This window comes from Macaca fascicularis, chromosome 15 (genome assembly GCF_037993035.2).
Source record: "Macaca fascicularis isolate 582-1 chromosome 15, T2T-MFA8v1.1".
Lineage (NCBI taxonomy): Eukaryota > Metazoa > Chordata > Mammalia > Primates > Cercopithecidae > Macaca > Macaca fascicularis.
The window spans coordinates 59634191-59656404 of record NC_088389.1 but is presented as its reverse complement, the minus strand read 5'-3'; the positions used below and the strand labels follow the sequence as shown (position 1 = coordinate 59656404).

The 22214-nt window shown below is 45.3% G+C and overlaps 1 protein-coding gene across 2 annotated transcripts in view; it reads right to left on the bottom strand.

Moving 5' to 3' along the window:
• Positions 1-22214, bottom strand: part of GABBR2 (gamma-aminobutyric acid type B receptor subunit 2) — a 417858-nt gene that overhangs the window by 182250 nt on the left and 213394 nt on the right. For both annotated transcript variants that reach the window (XM_005581209.5, XM_065530287.2), the window contains exon 5: positions 6710-6775. In XM_005581209.5, coding sequence (XP_005581266.2) covers positions 6710-6775 — 66 coding nt within the window. The remainder of the gene's footprint in view (positions 1-6709; positions 6776-22214) is intronic.

The window sequence follows — 22214 nt, the reverse complement described above, 5'->3', positions numbered from 1 at the left end:
TCAGGGAGAAAAATCAGACCTGGATCTAGGTCTACCGACTTCAAGGGTACAAAGCTGCACTGCTTGTTTTCATTGAAAGAAAAAAAGTCACCCCTACTTGACTCTAATTCTTATTGTCATTATTTTATATCAGGAAAATATGGTTTTTGATAGCTTTGATTCGAGCAGAAAAGTCCCAGTTTGTAGGACTGTCAGATTCCATCAAAATTGGGTTCAGAATAAAGTTTCTAAGGGGTGATCATGTTCCCATCAGTAAACAAAATACCCAGAAGTGACTACAGAGAGCAGAGGTGGATGGAAATTTCCTCTGTGCATGGTTGGACTGCATGCATTCTAAACTGAAACCTTAAACAATCTTTCCATTCATCCCTGGGGAGCCACCCACATTAGAAGGAGACGTTGGGAAACCATTCATGTCGCATCCCTTGGCCTACAGCAGGGTTAGTGTGAGAGGACAGGAGGGTGTAGTGAGAGGAGCCTGAGATTGCTCTGGATTCTAGGAAGATTCTTGCTGCTTCCCTCTTAGGCTCCAGGAGGCTAAAGCGAGGGTCATAAGGGTGGCCAGAGCTACCAACAACTCCTGTATGTTAGAGAAAAGTTACCATCAAGTCTAAGAGTCAGAGGGTCACTCCCCTCATCCCAAGTCCAGAGGCTACTCCTCTAAAACTCCCTTAATACCCGAGAAAGTCCAGGCTGCAGTGTGGAGTAACTCATTGGGGTACATGTGAGTTAAAAGATTTGTTCCTTGACTTAAGCTCAGGTCCCCTCTCTGTGGTCTCCACCCATTGGTTCAGTGAAGCATCTGAAGATTAAATAGACATTGCTTAACAAAAGACCCCTTCAACCACCTCGAGGCAGTGATCACGCTGTCTCTTCACTAGACTCCTTCGATGATACAGGACCTTCGCTTCCCTCATTTTAGACACTGTGCTTCTCATAATGCAACCTCAGATTGCAGTCATTTTTCTAGCAATTACATTATAATGTTGCCCCAAACAAAACTGTTGTGGAAAATACAGAAAACTCTCATATTTTAATTACCTAACAAAATCCCAGCTGAAGAAAAGCAGGCAGTCTCCTGGGCTTCTCTCTAATGAATGAAATTTAGTTTACAGAAACTTTTTTTTTTTAAGAAGAAATGCCAGATCCTGGCTGGGGACTAGACTTTTGAATACAAGGGTCACCCTAGTAATCCCAGGTCATTTAATCAATGGCAGAGCCTGTGAGGCTTCACAACTCTCATCTTTTACTGACAGAGATCCCACGTGTATTGAGGTCTCATTATGTGTGTGGCCATTTTTATATATTATTTTATTCTCACAACTACCCTATGAGGTATGTACTATCATCTAAATTTTACAGATGAAATTTTCTCAACACATATGCTGGTAAGTCAAAGGGACAAGACTCAAAGTCCATTCGTGAAGTTCCCCTCTTAGCAAAACAAAACAAAAAGATTTTTGGAAGTTTTCTCAATCTTATATGGTTGTGGCAAGGAGACAGCTCCACTTATCAGGAAGGTATGTTAAGAATTAATAGATGCAGAGCGGCTGGGCGCGGTGGCTCACGCTTGTAATCCCAGCACTTTGGGAGGCTAAGGTGGACGGATCACTTCAGGTCAGGAGTTCAACACCAGCCTGGCCAACATGGTGAAACCTCGTCTCTACTAAAAAATATGAAAATTAGTTGGGCATGGTGGCACACACCTGTAATCCCAGCTACTCGGGAGGCTGAGGAAAGAGAATCGCTTGAACCTGGGAGGCGGAGGTTGCAGTGAGCTGAGATCGCACCACTGTACTCCGGCCTGAGTGACACAGCGAGACTCTGTCACAAAAAAAAAATAAAAAGAAGACACAGAGTGAGGATATGAAAAGGCCTTCTGATCAGACACAAAGGCAGATTTTCTTCACACATGATAATTAAGACCATGTGATAATTAATTGAGAGGCAGCACTGAGCAGGAAGTTCAGAGCAGAAAATCAGAGCAGCTCTGACAGTTCTTCAACCAGCTACTGTCCTGTTGTAGCTGTTTCTTGTAAGTGAGTTTTCCAGAAAACAGAAACTTATTCCATCTGAATGATAATACATTTTGTTTAGAACATTAGTCAATTTTGATGAAGACAAAACTTTTTCTAACATAGCTTCTGACCTTTTGGGGAAAAAAAAATACAGTCAAACAATAGAAGATTTTATGCCATATGCCTGCCAGGTAACTCGTGCACACAACTCCTGGAGCCCCACTTTTCCCATGGAGAGACAGTGGAAAGCAAAGCCTGCCCCACTGGATTGGTTTAAGAATTAAATGAGATAATTTGTGTATCATGCATGGCAAACACTATGTACAGGAACATTTTAGCTACCCCTTCTCTTTCTCTTCTCCTCTTGGTAACCCATAGTTTCATTCTGAACATCAGTCACTGTTCTGGGCTATGCACAGTGGTACTCTTGGGCTTAGAGGAGACTGCCCAAGCACCAGATGGCCCCAGACAGTTGTACTTAGACTTTGGATCCACTTTCCATGCCTTTTTGTCTCCTTTCTAGCTGTCAGGTCTACATTGTCATTTTTCACTATCATCAAGTCCCTCTCCCTCACTCTGAATTTGCTGCTTTTAAACTACTATAGGCTTGGAAAGTAGGGTGCCTGGATTGCTAAGCATATTTGTAGAGCAAAAGTAAGCGGACTTCGAGCGAGGCTCTCCTGCAAGGGAGGTAGACTGGACTTGGATAGATCATCCACTGTCTAATGCAACTGCAGAAATGCCTCCAGGACTCCACTTCAGTATTCCTATGGACAGAAGGGCTGAGGTTGTTGGACACATGAGTTTTAACTAGACACTGGTATGCTTCTCTGTCTCCTCTGCCAGATGGGGAGTTTTGGGAGGGTGGCGCTGTGCCAGTTCTCTCCTGGAGCCCCAGGGCTTTCCACAGTACCTGGTATACAGGGGCTACTCAATCAATGGTTGTGGATTGACCGAATGAATGCATTTCTAATTTACTTGGTCACCTTGATTTTTGTTTTCTTTTTTCCTGAGACAGGGTCTGGCTCTGTCACTCAGGCTGGAATGCCGTGGCATGATTATAGCTCACTGCAGCCTCGAACTTCTGGGCTCCAGCAATCCTCCCACCTCAGCCTCCTGAGTAGCTGGGACTACAGGCACATGTCACTATGCCAGCTAATTTTTAAATTTTTTGTAGAGATGAGGTCTTGCCATGCTGCCCAGGCTGGTCTAACTCATGGGCTTAGGCTATCTTCCAGCCTTGGCCTCTCAAAGTGTTGGGATCACAGGCATGAGCCACCACACCTCCATTTTCTCTGCATCTTGTAGAAATGTGGTCTTAGGACCTATGACTGACAAGTGGGTACTATTGAGTGAGGGTGGGCCATCCTGAGTTCACACACTTCAGCCCCATGAACCACTTTGGTTCTTACTGGTTGTAGACATGTAGCTATGACACAATTAAAAAAAAAAAATCTAATTTCATCATTTAATTAAGTTTCCTTTTGCCTCCTCCACTCCCCATGCAAAAAGACATTTCCTTTTTATATTAAGGTTTACAACAGTAATAGTAATAAACCCTCGCATCAGTAAGGCAGTTAACAGCTGGGGTGAAGCTTTCCCTTTGGTGGCCTCATTGAAGCCTCTCGACAACTCCATAAAGCAGACGGGGTAGGCATCATTGCTTCCATTTCAGAGAAGAGGCAGCTGGGGACCAGAGATGTAAAGCGACCTGATTGAGGTCACACAGCTGGCAGAGCTAAAACCAGAACTCACATTAGAGTGCTTGAGAATTTAGAACAGACCACTGAGGACAGAGGAGAAGACAAAAGCAACATGCCATGCTCATACTGTGCTGATGCCAAAATGAACATTTGCCACAGGGCTATAAATAGGCCTTGCATTTGCTGGAGTCTGCGATCCCATTGGGTGGCAGTTCCAATCTCAAGAACACAGCAACACGCTGTAAAGTTTCCAGGGCAGCATTTGGATGGCAGAGACATGGCTGGCTCTGTGTGTCTCTGCTCTGACTCCAATAGGGACAGGAAAGCTCTCTCGGGGGTCTCTGCTCTGAGCGTCTCCTCCCTCTTTCACTTACCAGTCTTGATCCAGCGTGAAAACATTGAACAGTCTCCTTAGGATCTTCTGGACCTTCCAGAAGAACTCCTTCCTAACCAGACAAGACCATAAGTCCTCGAGGGCAGATTCCATCTGGGAACCAACATGTGGACTCTACACTCAGCCCAAAGCCTCTGAGAAACTCCTTGGAATGGAGCAGCGAGTGAAGACTCTTTAAGAGCAACCTCATCTCAAAATACCAAAACTAACAAGAGTGAAGAGGAAAATGGGATGAGAAGGTGGGGTAGTGTCCCTGTGCCGTGTGGAAGGCAGACAAGCCAGGGGGCTTCAGGTCAAAAGGCAGAGAGCCGTGCTGTCTGTTCAGAAGCAGAAACCACGGCTGGGAAAGCCACTTGGAAACTCATCCCAGCGCATGGCAGAGTGAGATCACAGTCACACCAGGGCTTTGGTTTGGCTTAACTCGGAACATAAGGCCCATCTATGTTTCTTGCAAACTGGAGGTGGGCAGGGCCTGGTGTGGCGTCTTCGCGGATCATTTTTATTAATTTATTTTTTCTGAAGTTACTTGTTTTCCTCATTAGATCAACACCAATCACCCACCATGCGCCAGCTCCTCGCAAGGCCCTGGGGATACTGGAGAGGGAACACTGAGTTTCTTCTCTAAAAGAAAGCAGGCTCTCAAATTTGGGCCATTGTTTTCCTTTTTAAAGTGGGTTATTTCTGGACCCTAGGTAGTAAGGAGCAAGGTTTTATGAGTTTTGGAGTAAAATTATCAAATCTATTCACTCTATATTTTCCATTTTTCTCATGGTCCTCCTTCAATTTCAATGAGGAAAGACCTCTTGCTACTCTCCACTGATAAATAGAATGCTTAACACAATTTTGTGGAATCTACCAGTAAAACTTGCCAGTAAATGGTGGCCCATTCCATCTTTGGACACCTGAGACCCTATATAAACAACCAAATAAAGATGACTGGTATTTACTGAGGGTTCACTGTACATCAGGTACTATGCAGAGGGTTTTTGCTCAACAATCTTATCAGACAGGTGTTATAATCCTCATTTTACAGATGAGAAAACTGGAGCTCAGAGAGTGTAAACAACATACCTAACTTCAATAATAAGTAGCAGAGCAGGGACTCAAGCCCAAGCTGATTGGCTCCTGAGTGCCAACCTCCATCCAAGATCCCTTGAAAGGTCAGCCTCACATCCTCTCCCTCCTCCCGGCTAAATCAGATGATCGGACAGTTCTCGTTTTGCTCCTGAGCCTTCAAGTTCAAATAACTACACGTGACCATGGCTTCCAGCCACTACTCTGTCCTCGCTCCTTGTCTCTTTTCAATTCCTACACCTGTCCAAAACAGGCCACCAGGAGCTGGGCAGGTCTCCCTAGGTGGGTTCTCTCCAGCAAAGAGCAGAGGGACTACCCTGCCCTGGGTGTAGACATGCAATCTGAGGTCACCTCAGCTCTCTGGCACTGTCCTCACGCTGATGACCTTAGTTACCAGACCCTGCAGTAAACTGGGGGTCATCTGGAACACCCAAAGTCCCTTCTCTTCTCAACACGCAGTACTTCTCAGCTATGCCTCTACCACTTGGGCTTAGGCAGCTTTGTTCTAATATAATATGTTAGGACAATTTACTCTGCTTGGATATAATCAAACATTCCAACCTGCTAAAGTTCTTTGCACTCAGACTCTGTCATCCAATGTATTTCATGATTTCTAGAATTACTATTTATAACCTCATCCACATTACTGACAAAAAGATCAAAGAGGACAGAGATCTGTGGCCCATCACAACACACTACACCTAGAATGACCTCAGTCTAAAAGGTGAAGCTTATTGGGTAGACAGTGACTCACCTGTCTAGGCTTTCATTCTGTTGACTTTTCTCCTGACATGATAGGGAGGATTGGGAGCTGGGACATCAAAATGGAAACTGACTTAGCTCCTGTGTTATGTCCCCTACATCTAACTTAAGCTAGAGATCATATGGAGAAAATATATTTTTTTAGAAGCTAGATTAGGGATCAGGTGAATGGAGATGGAGCCTTGGCTCTGCCATGAATTGGCTGAGGGCCCTTGGACAAGCCCCTTTACTCTATGGAGCTCTAGTTCCTCATCTGTAAAATGGGAAAATCATAATTGTTTCACATGGTTATTGAAAAGATTAAATGAGATAAGGCATAAAAAGGTCACCTTTGTCACCTGTCACACACTAGACAGCTGTAAAGGATTCAGGAGTAGAAAATCAATAGTTAATAATTTGTCCCTAACCTAAGACTCTGAGCCCTACCTACAGGGCAGGGAGTGGGTCTGAGTCACTTCAGCCTCACCCTGATTTCTGGTATCTCCCTAGCTAAGGTGAGCAGACTTAGAATTAGCCAATAAGGCTTAGACAATGGGTTAGACTGAGGTCCCTGGTTCCTCGATGACAGTATTATTCTGAGCCCTGGGGTGTTAGCTCCCTGGAAAGAGGAAAGAACAGTGAACCTAACTCTTCTGCTTCCAGGAACCCAGGCTCCAGTCCTACGATCCCACTCACAGACTGAGCAGGGAGAGAAGAAGTATGGGAAAAAGCTTCACGAACCTCCCCAAAGACACGAATGATACAACTGTTTTACTTACACAACAGAATACTTTTGCTGCCATATTCTGGTCAAACTGGCCAAGGATGATCCGCACATCATTCCCCTGTGGATGGAAGGACACGTCATGAAGGTGAGATGTTCAGCACCCCACAAAGGGTTCAAGGCTGTGACAGACAACATTCCTGCGCCTCTGGCTCTTAGCCCAGAGCTCTGCCTGGGCAGGTGGGCAGGGCAGAACCTCACCCCCAACCCCAGCCCCGCCTGGACTCTCTAGCCCTCTCTAGGGCTGGTTTTCCTTTGGTTCCTGCAATCAGTCTGCCCTGGTCTCATGGGCAAGCCCTAGAGCAATTCTGTACAGGCTGGAGGCTAAAGCTGACTGTTCTCAGGGGCCTTGCAACCTCCCCTGTTCTCCTCCCACCAGGGCAGGCAAACCCTGAGTCCATGCAGGCATCATCTAACCTTCTTCCTCACTTTACATATAGGAAAACTGAGGCCAGATGAGGAGAAAGGAGCTTCTAAGGGCCCCTGGGGAGTTGGTGGCAGAGACAAGACCCCAGTCAACCACACTCTGCTGCCCTGCCACAGTGTTCTAGCCCTTTCTACCTTCTTGACAGTTAATCCCTCAAGAAATTCCCGGAGCCCACAGAGCTTCCCAATTAAGAGGTTTCAGACTTGCTTTGAGCTTTGTTTGCATCTCAGCTCTACCAACCAACCATGGGTGGCCTCTGGTTGCTCCCTTTCCATCTCAGCCCCAATTTCCTCATCTGTAAAATGAGGATAATGGTAGTACTTTCCTTACCGGATTTCTGGGAAGACTAAGTGAAATAGTCCTTGTAAAGTGCTTAACACAGCGCCTAGCACATAGTGAGCGTCCAACTTTATTTCTAAGGAAAATCTATTTTTGAAAGCTCCACATGGGATTACATTCATTATATCAGTGTGGTTAACAGGAAAGTGAACAGTGACCCCTGTGACTCATTCATTCATTCAACAAACAATTACTGAGCATCAGCCAGAGGCTCTCCTGGGTCAGGTAAATGGGGTCTTCGTTGCTTTCTGGGGCATTGGGATCCAGCTGGGTCCTGCCCCAAGGAGAAGAACAGGCTGAAAGAGAATGGGTGGGGCAGCCACCAGGAGACCAGCCAGGCCCTGGCCCACACACCTGCTCCCCATCCCAGCCGCTTCCTGCCCTCCACAGTGAGGCCCAGCCTTGCAGGTGGTGCCACCTTCCTGCTGTTCATCCATCCCCTCCAGCAGGCCTCGTGGCCCTTTGATGCATAAAGTAGAAAAATATGCTTTTAAAGATCAGTTTTTAGCATCTTTCAAAATTGGAAAGTGCTGACTGAGAGGCCATTTTACTCATCATGTACTTTAGCAAAATAAAGAAGGCCTGGATTCTAAAATCATCTTTCGTTTGCAAGCAAGAATGGAAAGAAGAGGGGGAAAAAAAACACTGGCTCTGAAAGGACTTTAAAAGATCGTTAACAGAGCAGTGGAAGGAAGGCAAGCCTTTGTCATCACCACGTCTGCAATGCTATAAAAAGTTCTAAGCTGCTTCCGTTCTGTGGACTTGCTTCCAGGCATGCTCCAAGATCTTTCTGCTTGTTTGTTGAAAATTTTTAGCATTTTTTGCTGCTGACAGTACCTACCCATTCATCCATCCATCCATCCATCCATCCATCCATCCATCCATCCATTCATCCAGCAAATATCTATTCATCATCTACTTTGTGCAAAACCCTGTGTTGCTAAACATGGTATGGTAAAAACAGCTTATTAGTTTTTGATCAGAGACCTGGGCTCAAATCACAGCTCCACCTCTGATTAGCTGAAAACTTTGGGTCTTAATCTCCTGGAGCCTCAATTCCTTCATCTCTGAGAAAGGGATAACCCTATGTGCCTTGCGCAGCGGTTGTCAGATTCATCATAACGAAACTCACCCACTGGCTCCCGTGCTGCTCTCTGCTGGCTGCCCTCCTGCCTCCCTGGCCACTCCTGCTCATAATCCTCATCATCAGCTTCTGACCTTTCTACCCATCCCTAAATGCTGGTGTTCTGTCCTTAGCTCTTTGCTCCCATCACTCTCCCTGGGCCACCTCCTTCATGACCCCAGCCACAACTGTTCTCTTTGTGCCGTGGACTCCAAATCTCTCTCCCCAGCCCCAGCTTTTCTCCAGTTTCCCACCGGACTCTTCCAGTTGGATTCTCTCAGGCACCTCCAACACAACTGTCCCAAGCTGAATCCACCAGCCTTCCTAAGAGGCCCTTTCCTCCTCCTGTGTTTTCCATTTCTGACAATGGTCAGGAACTTGGGAGTCATCTTAGACTCACTCCTCTTCTTCAACCCTCATCCAAGCCATAACCAGAAACTGTTGGTTCTGTCTGCTCAAAACTAGCTCCTTAATCAGCTCCAACCCTCCAGCCCCACTGCCCTGAGTTTGGTCACCATCATTCCTTACTTAGTGAACAGCAACAGCCTCCCTGCATCCTTGCCACGAATCCTGCCCCATTCACCCATCGCCAAAGAGCAGAGGAAGGGTTCACTCCTAGATGACTGTGTGAAATCTGTGCATGGCTTCCTGAGGTTTGCAGATCAAACTCTGAGCTCCTTAGCACATTCAAGATGTGCTAAAGATAAAGATGGTGAAGATCCTATGCAGTCTTTACCAACTGACTTCTGCTCAATTCTCTATCACATTTCTCATATCCTGCCTTGGCAGTGAGTCCTAAAACAGGACTGCCATTCATTCATTCACTCATTCATTTATTTATTCATATTGCCACTCCGCCCCCCACCCATTCTGCAAGTCTATCCCTCCAGAGTGCCCTTCCCTCCCCTCCTACTCACTTTGCCTGCACGGCTGCTACTCACCCTTCCTACCTTAGCCCAGGCTCCTCTGCTCTGAGAAACCATGTCTCTGTCCCATCAGGCTTGTGGCCACTTCTTCCTCTGTGAGCCTGGAGCACCCTGTGCTTCCCTCCAATATGGCTCAAATCCACTTACTTGTCTGTCTTCCCCACTGAAGTAAGGGTAACTTGACTCATCTCTGAATCCCCAGCTCCCAGAACAAGGCACTACACATATGTCAACAAATACGTGTTTAATGCACGATGAAGTGAATTAATCCAGTGTGCAGCATCACGCACAATGCCTGGCCCGCACTGCTTATTCAGTCACTAGTAGCCATTATCATCACTGCACTAGCATCTGGCCAGCCCCATGGTCTAGACCCTGGGCTCACCATGTCTACTTCTTGAGTAGACCGAGGGAACCATATCTTCACAGCTGACCTCCTGACCACCTGCTGACAGTTAAGTAACCAGCTCTGCCACTTGTGGACCATTTGGTGTCTTCGTTGCTATGACAACCAAGTTGCAAGGACCACTTGGTTCGGTGCTCCCAGGCTGTTAGATTTGGATGGGGCCCATGGGATCACCCATCTGGCTAATCTCTTCCCAGAGAGGTACAAGGCTTTCCCAGGGCTCCACAGAACCAAAATGAAAGCCAGAGCTCTCACTTTGGTGCTCCTTGACCATTAGAGGGCCCTGGAGAAAGATCCGATGCAGAACCAGGTCATGCCTGCTGCAGGAAGCTGTGAACACACACTCCGCTTCTGGATGGTGAGAAAGAGGGGGCAAGATGCTGCCAAGTCTGGGAGGAAGGAGGGGCAGCCCAGAATCCAGGGTTGGGGAGAGGCCAAACAGGGGATGAGGCTGGATGAGGATCTTGGGGGATGCCATAGAGCAGCATAAAGAGTTTGAGGTGCTTCTCAAACTAGGATATGTTCATTCTAGAGCATGGGGAGGTATCCTGAGAGTAGGAAATGCAGATACACCAGGTTCTTCTCTCTGAAGTAGCAACTTACTGGAAGATTCAGGGGTGAGGGGAAAGGTTTTAGATTTGGGGAATTATAACAGCTTTTCCACACATGTGCACACTCTCATAAAAGTTCCAGAATCATGCTTTTCAATGTTGCATAGCTTGTATCTTTTTCTGAAAGTCCAGAGAGCAGAAAGAAGAAATTTGGGAATAGCAGTAGGCCCTGCTTTCAGCCAAGCCCCCTGCCTCCCTGCCAGGGTGTGGGCCCATTCTCTTATACTGAAAGGGCTTGGGGCAATTTAGGCAGTAGTAGGGGGTAGGGAGGGGCAGCCATAACCATCCCTGAGGATGACAGTGACAGATCAGAGCTGTGATATCACAAAGGACTGGAAACATGGCAGAGGGCAGGGTCTGGAAAATCCTGTGCCCTTCCAGGGACTTGGCTGTGTAGGGGCCCTTCCTGGAGTGAAAGCAGATGACCTGAGTTGGGGCAGATGAGATGGTCAGGTCTAGGGTTGGAGACCACACATGGAGACCTATGTTCACACCCTCAAGAGGCTACTTCCACGGGAAAGGGGCAAACGTGGAAGGAAACAGCCATGGGAATGCGGTAGGAAAATGGGGAGGGGTGTTCAGCCCAAACCCTCCCTCCCCCCAGTGATGGGATGAGTGAGGGAGAGGCCCACTAAACTCCCTCTGGAGAGGAGTCTGATGTTGCCAACCCCGGGTAGGTTTCCTTTCCTCTTTCTTGACTCTGTCTCATCCCTCATCTAGAACCACTTTGTCTCTGGGATGCTTAAAGAGAGCTAAACACACACACACACACACACACGACACTTAGCAAGGATAATCCAATTCAAAGAACTAGCGTGTACCCCCGGTTTGCAAGCAATCTTAACACCATAAAAATAACAACTCTCGAGCCCTTTCTGAGCTGTTGTGCTAATCGGTCCGTCAGCCCCACCCTGGAAGGTGGGCGCTATTTTATACTCACTTTGGAAAGATTCATGAGCAAAGCAGGGTCCAAAGAACACTACAGCCGGGGCAGGTGCACCTCCTTGAGGCTGGTACACCCGCCCTGGCTGCAGTGAGGGTGGGCTGCTGACAGCTCGCTCCCTTCTCTGGAGAACTGCCCTCAGCTAAGGGGAGCTTCCTGGCCATGGGAGCCATGCCATGCCCACACCCCACAGAGAGCAGCCAACAACTGACTCACATTGGTGGAAAACTCCAGCCCCCTTGCTAAAAGGTGGGATCAGCTCTGTGGTGCCGTCTGTGCTCCAGAGACCCCTCTGGGGCCAGGCTAAACTGGTATCCATCCAAGACAGAGCCCCTCCTGCCTCATCCTGCTTCCCTCCCCTTCTCCTAAGAGTACTCCCTCAATAAATCACTTTCCCAAGCATCTCAGGCTCTGTTTGTAGGGACTTCAACCTAAGACGCCAGGTCACACAAATAGGAGGTGGTGGCACTGGCCTTGCCCCAGGTGGGTGTGGTCCCAGAGCCTGAGTGATTGACCCTTCACTCCTATCTACTGCCTCCCAGCTGAGGAGGCAAACCCCACTGGGTCTGAGCTGCTGGAGCTCAGCACTCAATCTGCAGCAACAGCTAATCGAGAAAAGTCATGCAGATGTTGAAGTGAAAGGATATAAATGGCAAATGCAATCCTGAGCCACTAATATCGCTGGTGTGCATTTAAAAGTGCAGGACAGCAGAGGTGAGGAAGATTAGGGACCATGCCCTCTGGCCAGCCTTCCTTGCCTCCGGAGCATGGAATCTTGCAAGGAAGGTCAAGCTCAACCCTGAGCCTCAGCCTGACCTCTGGGCTGTCTGGAATCTCCTGCCACCCATGCATCTGTCTAGACCCACTCAATGGCTTCCTGTTTTCTCAGAGCCTAGCCTTGCAGACTACCTACTGTGCTGGGCTGCTGAAAATTCAAATGTCACAATGCTATATAAAGAGATGAGATGCTATAAATCCCTAAGGCAGCTGAGCTGTTAGAGGCTGGCCATGACCTGGGCTAGCAGGCACTGCCTAAGGCTTCGGAAGCCCAGGCCAGTCCTGTGCCCCAACTGTCTGGCTGCAGACCTGGAGTGGGCCCTAGAAGGTTAGCCTAGAAGTGTTCTCCAAAGTCCCTCCTGGCTCTGACAAACTGATTCCACACCCAAAATGAGTAGTCTCTTTTATTTAGCTAAAATTTGTCTTATTTAGACCCCATCCCCCACTGGAAATGTCCGTAAAGGCAGAGAAGCACACGCTTCACTCTCAAGGAAGGGAGCGAAGAGGGAATAGCCCACAGCAGCCCAGTGGAAAGCATGGCATTTCTTTAAAGTTTATTCTTGTATCTTGAAAATTCATGTATATTTAACACTCCAATAATGTATCTATGTCATAAGTTAAAAATAATACCTTTTCGTCTCCATGTCTCTGAGCAAACCTGGCCTGTGAGAAAGATGCACCATGTTTATTCTGCAGCTTTGCGTCCCCTTGGGGTGCCTGTATGAACTTCAGTTTCAGGCAGTCAGGATGGACTCCTGACCTGTGGGGGTGGCAGTTCTCCTCAGGTCTCTCCTATCTGGTTGGGAAAAAGGGAGTCAATTCCCTAAGGACTTGTTTTTGGCCAGAGTTGAGAGGGAGAACACAGTTCCCACTAGGACTTTCCCACAGAGCAAGGGGAGGGCAGTCCTCTCAAAGCCTATCTTTGTAGTCGACGTATGACAGGCAGAATAATAGCCACATCCTGGCTGGGCACAGTGGCTCATGCCTGTAATCCTGGCACATTAGGAGGCCAAGGCAGGAGAATCACTTGAACTCAGGAGTTCAAGACCAGTCTGGGAAACATGCAGAAACCCTGTCTCTACAAGAAAAAAATATATATATATTTTATATATATTTTAATATATTATATATAAAATATATATTTTATATAATATATATAATATATATTTTAAATATATATATTATATAAATATATATTTTTATATAAAATATATATATTATATAAATATATATTTTTATATAAAATATATATAAATATAATATATATATATTTAAAAATATATACACTTTAAGATATATATATTTAAATATATATACTTTTAAAAATATATAAATATATATTTATAAGTATATATTATATTATATATTATATAAACATATATAATATATAATACATAAATCTATATATATTTTAAAGTATACATATTTTAAATGATCTGTCTCCCCGCATTTCTTCTTAGTAATAAAACAGGAATTTAAAACAGATATATATATTTTTAAAGTATATATATATTTACATATATATATATAAATTGGCTGAGTGTGGTAGTACATGCCTGTAGTCCCAGTTACTTGGGAGGCTGAGGTGGGAGGATTGCTTGAGCCCAAGAAGTTGAGGCTGCAGTGAGCTGTGATCACACTACTACACTCCAGCCTGGGCGACAGAGTGAGACCCTGTCCCCACTCCCCTAGCCCCCCAAAAAAGGCCACATCCTAATCGCCAGAACCTGTGAGTATGTTATGTCACGTGGTAAAGGGAAAAGGCACATTGCAAATGGAATTAAGGTTGTTTATCAGCTGATCTTAAAATAGGGAGATTTTCTTGGATTTTCCAGGTGATAATGTATTCACAGGGTCCTTAAATGTATTCATGTATTCACAGGGTCCTTAAACATGGCCGAGGCAGAGACAGTGATACAGTGTGGGAAAGGCTCCACTGACTATGGCTCCCTTTGAAGACAGAGGAAGGGGGCTGACAGCTGAGGGATGCAGGTGGCCTCTAGATACTGGAACTAGAGTTTCCCGAAGGAACTTGGCCCTACTGACACTGTGATGTTGGCCTGTCAAGATCCATGTAGGACATCTGGCTTCCAGACAGTAAGACACATTTGTGTTGCTTGAAGCTGTTCAGATTTGTCACAGCAGCAACGGGAAATGCAGATACCGCCCTCTCTGGAGAGGCCTTACCTTAGGCTGATCCTGTCTCCCTCCCCGCTCTGCTGGGGTTCTAGGACACTCAGTTGTTGCTGACTAGTCAAGTAGCTTTTCTGTTCAAAGCTGTCCCCTTAATGTGAGGCTTAAGGATCCCCACTAGTATTGTTGGAGAATTGGGCTATTTTTGTGAGTCACTCAAAAAAGAAAGCCAAACATGGCTCTAAATGGCAGAGACATATTTTCTTTTCCTTTTTTAAGAGTAGAAAGCCTGGCTCAATTTAGAGGGTCTTCATGATGTTGCACTGGGCCCAAATATTGCATTAATATAAAAAGTAAAGATGAGAGCTTTCTGCTTATCTGTGTCTTTCTGTCATTCCCTAGCACTTTTTTTTTTTTTTAACCACTCCTCCACTTAAGGCAAGTAGGTTGCAAAGCCACTTCATTCCTGTTTTATTACTAAGAAGAAATGTGGGGAGACAGGTCATTTAAAAATGTTGGGTATGAGTAACCTTGGAATGTTGAGAGGCTATGCAGGAATCTTTCTGCTGACTGAGGAGTGTGGGTGGACATGAAGCTGGGAGGCATGCCGTGGAGGTTCACAGCCAGTCCGTAGCTAGACTGCTGAGCTAGAATTGCAGCTCAGTCACTTAATCAGCTTCATGGCCTCAGGATAGTTATTAAACTTCCCAGAGCTTCAGTTTCTCTACCTATAAAATGGGGATAATAATAGTACCTATCTTCAGAGCAGGTGGTGGCAAACACTTTCTATAAAAGTCCAGATAGTAAATATTTTAGGTCTCATAGGCCATATAGTCTCTGTTGCAATTACTCAATTCTGCCACTGTAGCACAAAAGCAGCCAAAGACATTGTGGTGAATGGATGTGTTCCTATAAAACTTTATTTACAAACACAGAGAGTGGGCCAGATTTGGCCCATGAGCTGTAGTTTGCTGACTGCTATTATAAAGTTATTGTGGGGATGAAATGAATTCATGAATCTGTGAGCACAAAGGGAGTGCTTAAAAGTGTCCTCCTTTGATGTTGAAGCAGAAGCGCTGGATGAGGTCAGAAGAAGAGGCTGTGATAAGATGGAGAGAGAGAAGAGGAGCCCTCTGGAAAGAGGTGCCTGCTGGCACAGCACTGACACAGGCAAGCAAGGCTCCTGTCTCCTCTGGTAAATTCACTTGCAATAGGGAAGCTCTGTGGTCCCAGAGACCCTAAATGAATTGCTCACAATCTCTCAACTTTGCTTACTGTCTCGAAGTTTGGATTTTAGAAAGTCCTTTGTTATTATTTTAAGATATTCATTAAAACATAGGGAATTCCATGGCTTCTTTCCCTGAAATTCCCTAATTTTATTATTTAGTGTTTTATTATTTCATCTTTTCTCTATTCCAGTGTCTCCCAAGTTTCGAACATAATATCAACTACTGATTTTTCAGTCCCTGAGAGAGCCCAACAGTCTGCATATGGCGACCATCACACAATTGGGACGGCCCAGTGCCCTCTCTACAGAGGAAGACATCAAGGCGGGGATGGAGTCCAACCCCAGGTCCACTTGATTCAAAAGCCCCTGTTATGCTTGGTGTGGTGGCTCATGCCTATAATCCAGCACTTTGGGAGGTCAAGGCGGACGGATTACCTAAGGTCAGGAGTTTGAGACCCGCCTGGCCAACATGGTAAAACACCATCTCTACTAAAAATACAAAAATTAGCCAGGCGTGGTGGAGGGCGCCTGTAATCCCAGCTACTCAGGAGGCTGAGGCAGGAGAATCGCTTGAACCCGGGAGATGGAGGTTGCAGTGAGCCAAGATCGTGCCACCGCACTCCAGCCTGGGCGACAGAGTGAGACACACACACACAAAGCCCCCGTTCTGAGTTTCTGTCTGGGATGATGAAAAAGTTCTGGAAGCAGATAATGGGATGGTTGTATAACACTGTGAATGTACTTAATGTCACTGAAATGAACACTTAAAAATGGTTAAAATGGTAAATTTTATGTCACATATATTTTACTACAATAAAAAAACAAAGGGTCACAACTAGAACAGCATTCCCTATACTTTCTGAGTTCTGACAAAAAAGGAAAAAAGAATGCTGGTGATTTCTGTGCAAGTAGGGCATAGGGTTCCTGATGGTGGAGGCAGGGGGCTGTGGATGGAAGGGACTTTTGGGGTATCTGATAAAGTTCTCTGACCTGTGTCCTGTTTGCCTTATGACATTTAGACATTCATTTGATTTCTGTGGCTTTTAAATTGTTGTTTCATTTCACAATAAAAGATTTTCTTTAAAAGTTCCTGTTCTTTCCACAAATATATTTGCTCTCCAGAGCACCTGGACTGAACTGAGGCAATTGCCCCTCTCATGTCAGTTCCAGACATAAGGGTCTGTGGATGCCCCATGGTTGAAATAACGCACCACCAATTCTTCTGAAAAATGGAAATACGAATACAGGGCAGAAGGCCACTTCGGAGAAGGTGCATGAAACAACTGAAATGTCCAGAAAGGGAAATCCGACACCTGGATCTCTCCCCAGGAGTGCCAAGGACTTGGTCTGTGCAGAGCAGCTTCCTAGCCCCGCCTGGAAACAGCTAAACTTTAGCCACCCCCTGTTCAAAACAGGCTTGGAATGAGCTTAAAGGGCCTCGTGACTTCATCACACAGAAATGGTTTTATTTCCTGACTTTCTTGATACAAATTTCGATACACATCTGCTAAATCAGCCTTATTAATTTCATTATTCAGTTCCTCTGTGCTCTTGCCTTTTTTCGCCTGGGTGAACTGTCCAAGAATGAGAGAGAGATGTGATGCCTCCCAACGCTATTGTGTTTCTGTCAATTTCCCTCTCTATTTTTAACAGGCTTTTCTTTCTTTATTTCAGTGAGATGTAATTTAAAGCAATAATAGACTATGAGTGTGTTATTCTCAAGGTGGATTGAAGCCTTATCTATAGAAAAGGACTCTCCTGAGTCCTGTTTGACACCTGTACCTTGAACACGCTTTGGTCTGATATGAATACTGGGATTCTTGCTGTAGTTTGATTTGCTTGGTAGACCTCTGCTCAACCTTTTACCTTTACCCTTTCAGTATCATACCTATCAGTACGTTTATCTGAAGTAAATAGCTAGACTTCGTGTTTCGAAACACAATCTGAAAGTCTTTTCCTTTTGATAATGAGTTTGGCCTGTTTGAACTTCCGGTCAGAATCAGTGTATGTGGTCTGCAATGATCTGTTTTGTGCTTTCTGGTTTTCATGTTTGCTTTCTATTTCGAAACAAGGATGAGATTTCCTTTGTTTTATTTTTGTGTTTCTGCAGCTTCAGGTTCTGTTTGCATTATGGTATATTTACCACTGAGTTATTCAAAGCATTCTTTAGCTTACATCTCTCTAATTATGAAACTCATGAGCAAAATGGTCTCTTTTGAGTCCCTCTCCTAGTTAACGCCAGGAGTTAAGCACTCTTTTTAAAAAAAATCATCTCTTCTTAGGCCTGTGAAGGTAATTTGGATTTTTATATCTCAATTATGCCTATTGCCGTATCTATTTTTGCATTATGTATAAAATTATATGTAATTTTTGCATCTGCATTACACTTTTATAAAATTATTTAGACTTCGTTTTCCTTCCATGGGTTCCCATGATCCCTGCTCAGCCATTTCTATCACGACCTCAGCCGTAAAGTATGCCCTCGCTCTTGGCTGCGTCGCACTTCAGGATTAGCTTCAAGAAGGGGACCTGGCTGGAACATCGTGTGAGCCCCATACAGTGGAGAATGTCTCCCGTTGCTCCACTGTCTCTGGGATGTAATGCTTCAGAGGAGTCGGAGAGTGGCCTGGTTTTTGCATCTCTATGGGAAGTTTGTTTTTTTCCTGGCCTAGATATTTGTAAGATTTTCTCCACTAAGTATGTCAAAATTTTGGCAAAACCTGTCTAAGTATGACTCTCTTTTCACCAGTTATGCAGAAGCTGGCTAGTTTGCTCATATAGTCTGTACATTTCCATATAAAATTGTTGATTTTGTAGTTCAAAAATTGTAGAATAATGGAAATTCTGTATGGCCCAATCTATAGTTCTAAGTCTGTCTTGAGCCCACTTAAGCTTGTTTCCTATTAAAAACAAAAAAACAAAAAACAAAAAAAAATACCTTCTTATTTGAAAACAGAAAAATTGTGGAGACTGTATACAGAGTTCCCATACAACCCCTCATCCAGTTTTCCCTATTATTAATGTTTTATATTAGCATTTTGTGCATTTGTCACAATGAATAAATATTGATGTTATTATTAGCTAAAGCCCATTCTTTAATCAGATTTCCTTAGTCTTTTTCTCAAACATCCTTTTTCTATTCCTGGATCCCATCTAGAATATACCACATTGTATTTAGTTGTCATGCCTCCTTCAGCTCCTTTTGGCTCAGGCTTTCTCTATTTTTGATGAACTAGATAGTTTGGGGGAGTATTGGTCAGGTATTTTGTAGGATGGCCTTCAACTGTAATTTGTCTGATGTTTTTCTCATGGTTAGACTGGGGTTATGGGATCTGGGGAAGAAGACCACAGAGGTAAAGTTATTTCCATCACATTATGTCAAGGGAGCTTTCAACGTGACTTATCACTGCTGACGTTGACCTTGATTGCCTGGCTCAGGGAACGTTTGTCAGGTTTCTCAACTGTCAAGTTATTCTTTTTTATCCCCCCTCTTTTCCTACTGTACCCTTTGGAACAAAGTAACTTAAGAAGTGTGTAGTTATGACCTACCTCTTTGGAGTGTGAGGTATCTATGTAAATTATTTTGAATTCTTCTGTGTAGGAGATTTGCCTATGCTCTCCCATTTATTAGTCAATCATTTACGTAAGAGTAAACTGGTGGAGATTTACTTTATACTTTGGGTTATATTCTAATACTACTTTAATTTTTGTGTTCAAATTGTTCCAGCTTTGGCCACTGGGAGCTCTGTCAATCAGCAACTGTACTCCCTTGATACAACCCCACCAGTATGTGTATTACTCCTTACCTTCTGGTGTTACAAAATACCCCAGAATCATCTTGTCTATTTCTTGCCCCATAGAACCAGCCATTTGTCTAAGGATCCCTGGTTCCTTTTACTGGAGAATGGTGTTAGGGACCAAAATCTGAATGGTAGGTGTGCTCATTGCTACCATTTCTACTGCTTTGGATTTTGGTTCTGTTTTTGTCCTGGTTTTCCCTTAGGAAAACTCCCTTCTCCAGTATCCACAACTGTTATCCTTTATCTCACTGGATTGATCTCTTTGGCGATTTCCTCTGAATATTGGGAAAGTATCTCAAGTTTGCCCTCCACCTTATTGATTTCTTATTTTTCTTAGCTTTAATTCTGCTCTCTACTACCTCCAATGCAGATTCCAGTTCTACCATTTGATATCTGGTTTTCTTGCCTTTCCTCTGTACCTCCTTCTCCATCTTAACCCACAAGAACTCAGAAACTTGCTTTTCCTCTGAGGTTTCCAAAAGTAACTACCTTCCCGTCATTCCTGAGTATTATATCCTTGTATCCTCTGGTGCATTTTGTCCAGACTTGGTATTTCATTCACACACACTCAACAAACAGTTGAGCAAATTAGGTTGGGGTTTAGGTGATGGGAAATAGAAGAGTGACCAAGACAGATAGAAATTTCTGCTTCCTGGAGCTTACATTCTAATGGGAGGAGACAGACGATAAAGTACCAGGTAAAATGAATAGAAGGCCAGATACTGTTAGAGGTTGAATTGTGTATATTGAAGTCATAACCCCTCATACCTCAGAATATGACCTGATTTGAGAGCAGGGTCATTGCAGATGTAACTAGTTAGGACAAGGTCATACTGGAATAGGGGAGGCTCTTATCTAACATGACCAGTGTCCTAAAAAGACAATATAAAGAGAAGAGAGGACATGCCATGTGTGGTAGAGATTGGTGTGATGCAGTGGTGAGCCACAAACTGCCAAGGATTACCGGTGACTCCAGCAGCCAAGAGAAAGGCATGGAAGAGTCCTAAGCCTTTGAGAGAGCACGTTCTGTAGTTATAAACCACCTAGTTTGTGGTACTTTGTTGCAGCAGTCCCAGGAAATGAAAATAGGTATCGATCAGTGAAATGGAGGAGAAAATTAGCAGAAAGGGGCAAATGGGAGTTGGAGGAACAGGGATTTCAATTTTTAAATAAAGTGTTCAGGGAAAGCCTCTGGGAGAAGGGGGTGACTGGAAGAAGACTGCAAGAGGCACAAGAAGGAGCTGTGCAGGTGTCTGGGTGAGGGGAGCCTTTGCCAACAGATGAGGACTCTGTCATTGGTGCTGCTCTCCTGGCTTATGTGGTGCCAGAATCCTTTCTCAGAAGTACATGCAGGGCAGTGGAGAAAGCTGGGCCATGACATTGCCCAGACATGGGTTTGAATCCCAACCCACCATTTTTCAGTTGGGTGTCTTGGGGTAGTTGCTAACCTTTTTGAGTCTTGAGTCCACATCTGTGAAACAGGAATACAAAAATTCCCTCCATCTGAGGGCTTTGGGGAGGATGAAATGAGCAAATAAAGTGAAGGGCTCTGCACAGGGCCTGGCCTGTGGTCAATGCACTGGAAAGGTGGCTATTTCAGCTGTTATTTTCATTATGGTTAATGTAGGTGCTACTTCTGTTGGAGTTGGTTGGTTGATGGGCAGAGAGCCCAGTTTCATCCCCAGTTTCTTGCTGACTTTCAACTAGTATCTCTGCTCTGCACACAAAGGTTCTTTAAACATTAAAGTCTGTAGATGCTGGGCCTCTGGAGCTCAGGGAGCTATTTCAAGTGCCCGGCATGGGGAGATGCCTCTGCGTGTGGCATGAGAACGTCAGCGCAGCTGCAGGCCCCCCCCTCCTCTCCCAACCCTGCCCCAGATGCTTCCTGCAGAGCAGCCACCCCACCCCTGAATCCTCCAGGCCCCACATAGCCTGTGACACTGCAAGGGGGAGACCTGGCTCCAGCCACCTTGGCTGTCAAACAGGCCCTTCCCTGACTACTGTGTCCTCATCTGCAGAGGCTCCCGAGGCTGAAATGTGACCCGCAGGCTCTGTGTCTGCTCTGAAGGAGGTGGTAGACAACTGATATGTTGCTTTCCTTGCTCCCCTTCTCTGGGCTTTGGGCTCCCCATCTGTGAACTGGAGGATTTAGAAGGCAACTGCTGTAAGCTGCTACCTGCTCTGACTGGTGTAACCTGGGACCCACACGAGACAGAAGGGACATATCTGCAGTTGGCATCTGGGGTCTCCATGCCATTGACTTCAAGGGAGTGCCTGAAGGAATGGAGGAGAGGGAAAGAGGAATCTGATAGCTCTGATGACACTGGCATCTGCTTACAAACCTCCAGGAAGTCCCCAGGATAAAAGATCAAACTTCTAAGCTTGGCATTCAAGGCTCCTGGGAACTGACTTCTGTTTCAGCCTCCCTTCTACCCCACTCCAGGTACTTCTGCCTCTGTGGAATTCCTGCTGATCCTAAGCCATGATGAGCATGCCTACCCTACCCTCTGATCTTCCCTCCTACCATGCCGGGCTCCTGTAGGAGGGGATCCCTCTCTTCCTCCACCACCAAATGTTGTCTCTTTATGGAGCCTTGTCTGAGCCCTCTCCCCAGGTGGGATGAGTCACTTCCTCCCTTTGTTGCCAGGCCCCTTTGTTCCTGTTTCCCCTGAGAGGTCTCTCTGTCTTCTTCACCATGCTGGGAGCAATATGAGGACAAGGTCAAGGCCGATGATGTCTATGAGCCCAGGAGAGGGTCTGGTTTATAAAAGCTGTTTGAGAGAGTTT